The following is a 3,428-nucleotide window of genomic DNA, read 5'->3' on the forward strand; positions in this document are numbered from 1 at the left end:
ATTGAGAAGATTCAGTGGAAGCAGCATCTCATTGCTTTAAATGGTATGTATTCAAATCAAAGTATGGACTTTCTTGACTAGTAAATGTAATATTAATACACACATACTTTTTAATATATTTCTGTGGAGGTTGTGAAAAAATAGGTAAGTAGTTAAGCTAAATTGGTTAATGTTGTGTTAACTTGGTTAATGTTTTCAGTACTTTAGCACAACCTAAAAGACGTCCCAAGGACAGTTTACTCTTAATTAACTCAATTTTTTGGCAATTTGACTTACTTAATTTATCACAACTGCCACAGATTTAAGTTTATTCATATTTAAGCATTTAGAAAAAAATTGATTAAGTTGTAAAATCAAATCATTTATGAAGAGTATGTTGATTACCTTTTATTAATTCGAAACTTAATAAATAAATGGTGTTTGAATTTCGTCCATTAGTTATTTTTGGAAAGACTTAACTTAAATGTTATTGCTATGTCATCAGGTTTCACTTTGGTGAGTGTAGACTTTTGGCTTATAGTTGTGTGAAATTATGGTTTCTTATTGAATTATAATTTTTAGAAAGATACAACTCATTGTCTTCACATGAACCTCTCTAACTTCAGAGTTTGGTGTCATGAATGTCACAGTGAAATTAACTTCCAGAAAGATTCTAGTGACAAAGAAAACTCAACCAAAGGTACTTATTTCCTTATTTCATGTAGGTATATAATTTTTTTTTTAATTATAAAAAATATTTTAAACAAAACAAGTCTGTCATACTATTGTTCTTAATCCGAATTATTTGTTATCTCCTAGTTTTATCCTATTATTCCCTTTGGATTAAAACAGACAGCTTATATTAAAGAACGAATAGGACTAACAAATTAGAAAAATCTATTGTTCAATGAAAAAATTTGTATAATATAATTATTAAATTATAATTATAAGGTTATTAATGAAGTATTATTGCTATGTTTCGTTTTTAAAAGTTCGTTAACTAGTTGTCTTTTGTGGGTTAGAATTTGTTTTCTTAATTTTTTGTTTACCTAATCTTATTATCAGCATTCGACCATTACATTTAGTGATACATATAACAGTTCAATTACAGTGGAATTATAGATTTTTTAATTAATTATTATTTATTTTTTATTGTTTTCATTATATGTGATCTTAGATTTTAGATAATGTGGACATGAGTAAAACTTGGAAAGCTAACCTTGTCTATTTTATTTTTATTTTTATACTATTAAATTACTCTGAATAAAGAAGGTAATTTGTAAGAAAGCTCGGGAAATTCACTAAAAATCAAAATAAATTTTTCAAATATCAAATTATTTCAAAAACAAAATTTGTCTTTATTTGAATGAAGTTTACATCTGAGTGCATTTGCCTTTATTACTGCTATTCCTAAATTTCACCTGGTCAATATTTCAGGCGCACTGGTCATTTTCAAGAATTTTGCTATATTAGATCAAAATTATTATTATATCTTCAACCGTTTCTAACATTGAAATATGACATATTTTTTCCATTGCTTCTGTAGTAGCCCAAGTCATATAATTAAAATTATTGTCAGTATTGTGTGTCCTATTTCTGTGGAATAAATCGTTTTCCATTATACAGAAAATGTCTCATCTAATAGTTTACAAGTTATATTCAAACACAATAGAAGTTTAAACATTTTACTTAGTTGTTATAAAAAATTTTTTGTATTAAAAAGGTAAGATTGATCTTATAATATATAGTATAATATATCAATATAGATATATACAAACTGTACTCTCATTATTTTTTAAGATATGAACATGAAATGTGGTCTTATGTTTTTATTTTCTGGTATCAAAGTATAGTATCAGGATGATAACTAATAAAATCCTTCTAAGTTAATTTATTTATTCAATTTATTATATTATATAATGTTACTTCTGAGTCCTGAGTTAATTTTTCTGTAATTTGATTTTTATCATTGTTGTACAGGATTAGTGGGATTGCAAAATCTTGGAAATACTTGTTATATGAATGCAGCTCTTCAATCCCTTGTCAATACTCCTCCTCTTGTTGATTATTTTCTCAACTGTTCCTTAATAAGTGGACCTAAGCCTCAAGTTACAAGGGCATTTCACCGACTTGTAGTGGACATCTGGAGCAGAGGAGATGGTTACCTAGCTCCTCAGGGTCTCTTATATGCCATCCGTCATGTAAGCTATTTTGGAACATCAATTTTCTATGTTAAAATAACTATTGTAAATTAAATATCTTTTCGCAGTACTATATTGAATTATAATTCTGTTTAGCCAATTTTGGGTATATGATATGAAGAGATCTAACATTTCTTCACTAGACAACATTCTTGATACCTTGCCACCCATCTTTAACTTCTTTATTTATAGCATTACTTTTGACATAGAGATTATTACTTCGCCTATAAAATTAACAGCATCATAAAAGCCCTCATTTATATCTTGGTAACTTTGTGTATTGGAGGATAATTTATGAATGCTATTAGTATCTTGATAACTATTCAATTTGATATGCAGTCTACCAGTAATTTTACTGGATGATTCTGGAATCACTTCAAATTTGGATGGTATGATTTTTTCTTATAACCACTCATTGTATTGAGTTAAAAATGTGTAATCTGATTTTATTACTTGCTACCTTTATTTTGATTGTTTTTCCCGACACCAGACAAGCTTCCTCCTTAGCCATTGTCTTCAGGTTAACCTGCATCAAACCAGACCAGTTGTATCAAACAATTTACCTTAAGTAATATTATATATATAAATGAATGACCCTATTTTTCAAAATATGAAGGAAATGGTCAGGGGTGTGGTCTAAGAGAACAAAAATACAAAAACTATTTATTTTCTGACGTTTTGCTCCACTTCGTAGAGTTTCATTAGCCCTAAAAAGATACAAAAACAACTACAAGTATTTTGACACTCTAGGATAATAAGATACAAAAATAAAACTAAGGGAGGGTTAAAAATTATGTAAATATAAGTGAAAAGAAAATTATACTAATGAACAAAAAAAAGGAATAGATAAAAATAGTTATAGTATAAAATAAGCAATGATAAGTATATATATACTTATGTATATGTATATGTATCATATAAATTATTAGTTGTAAAATTAACAGGAGACGTAATAACATGTAAAAATAGATAAGTAGATATGAAAAAAAAAGTTAATACTCTAAAAGATGGAAAATTATATAAAACAGCATTTCTCATTTACAGAGCCATCCAATGTATCGGGGTTTCCAGCAACATGATACCCAGGAATTCTTGAGATGTCTCTTAGACCAAATTCATGAAGAAATGAAAGCTCCTTGCCTTGAACCATTGCGCCAAGAAAATTATTGTAAGTTCAATATATTGGTTTCTAATGTTCTCTTATTAATGATATTTAAAATTTTCAAAATAAAGTATTGAATTAAAATA

General features: G+C 27.2%; 1 protein-coding gene across 2 annotated transcripts in view; it reads left to right on the forward strand.

The window, feature by feature from the left end:
* The window catches only part of Usp20-33 (Ubiquitin specific protease 20/33), a 45,676-nt gene that overhangs the window by 7,421 nt on the left and 34,827 nt on the right, over nt 1–3,428 (forward strand). For both annotated transcript variants that reach the window (XM_067044793.1, XM_067044792.1), the window contains exons 4-6: nt 562–679; nt 1,960–2,180; nt 3,225–3,348. In XM_067044793.1, coding sequence (XP_066900894.1) covers nt 562–679; nt 1,960–2,180; nt 3,225–3,348 — 463 coding nt within the window. The remainder of the gene's footprint in view (nt 1–561; nt 680–1,959; nt 2,181–3,224; nt 3,349–3,428) is intronic.

Source organism: Halyomorpha halys, unplaced genomic scaffold, assembly GCF_000696795.3.
Source record: "Halyomorpha halys isolate HHAL.00 unplaced genomic scaffold, Hhal_1.1 Scaffold273.1, whole genome shotgun sequence".
Lineage (NCBI taxonomy): Eukaryota > Metazoa > Arthropoda > Insecta > Hemiptera > Pentatomidae > Halyomorpha > Halyomorpha halys.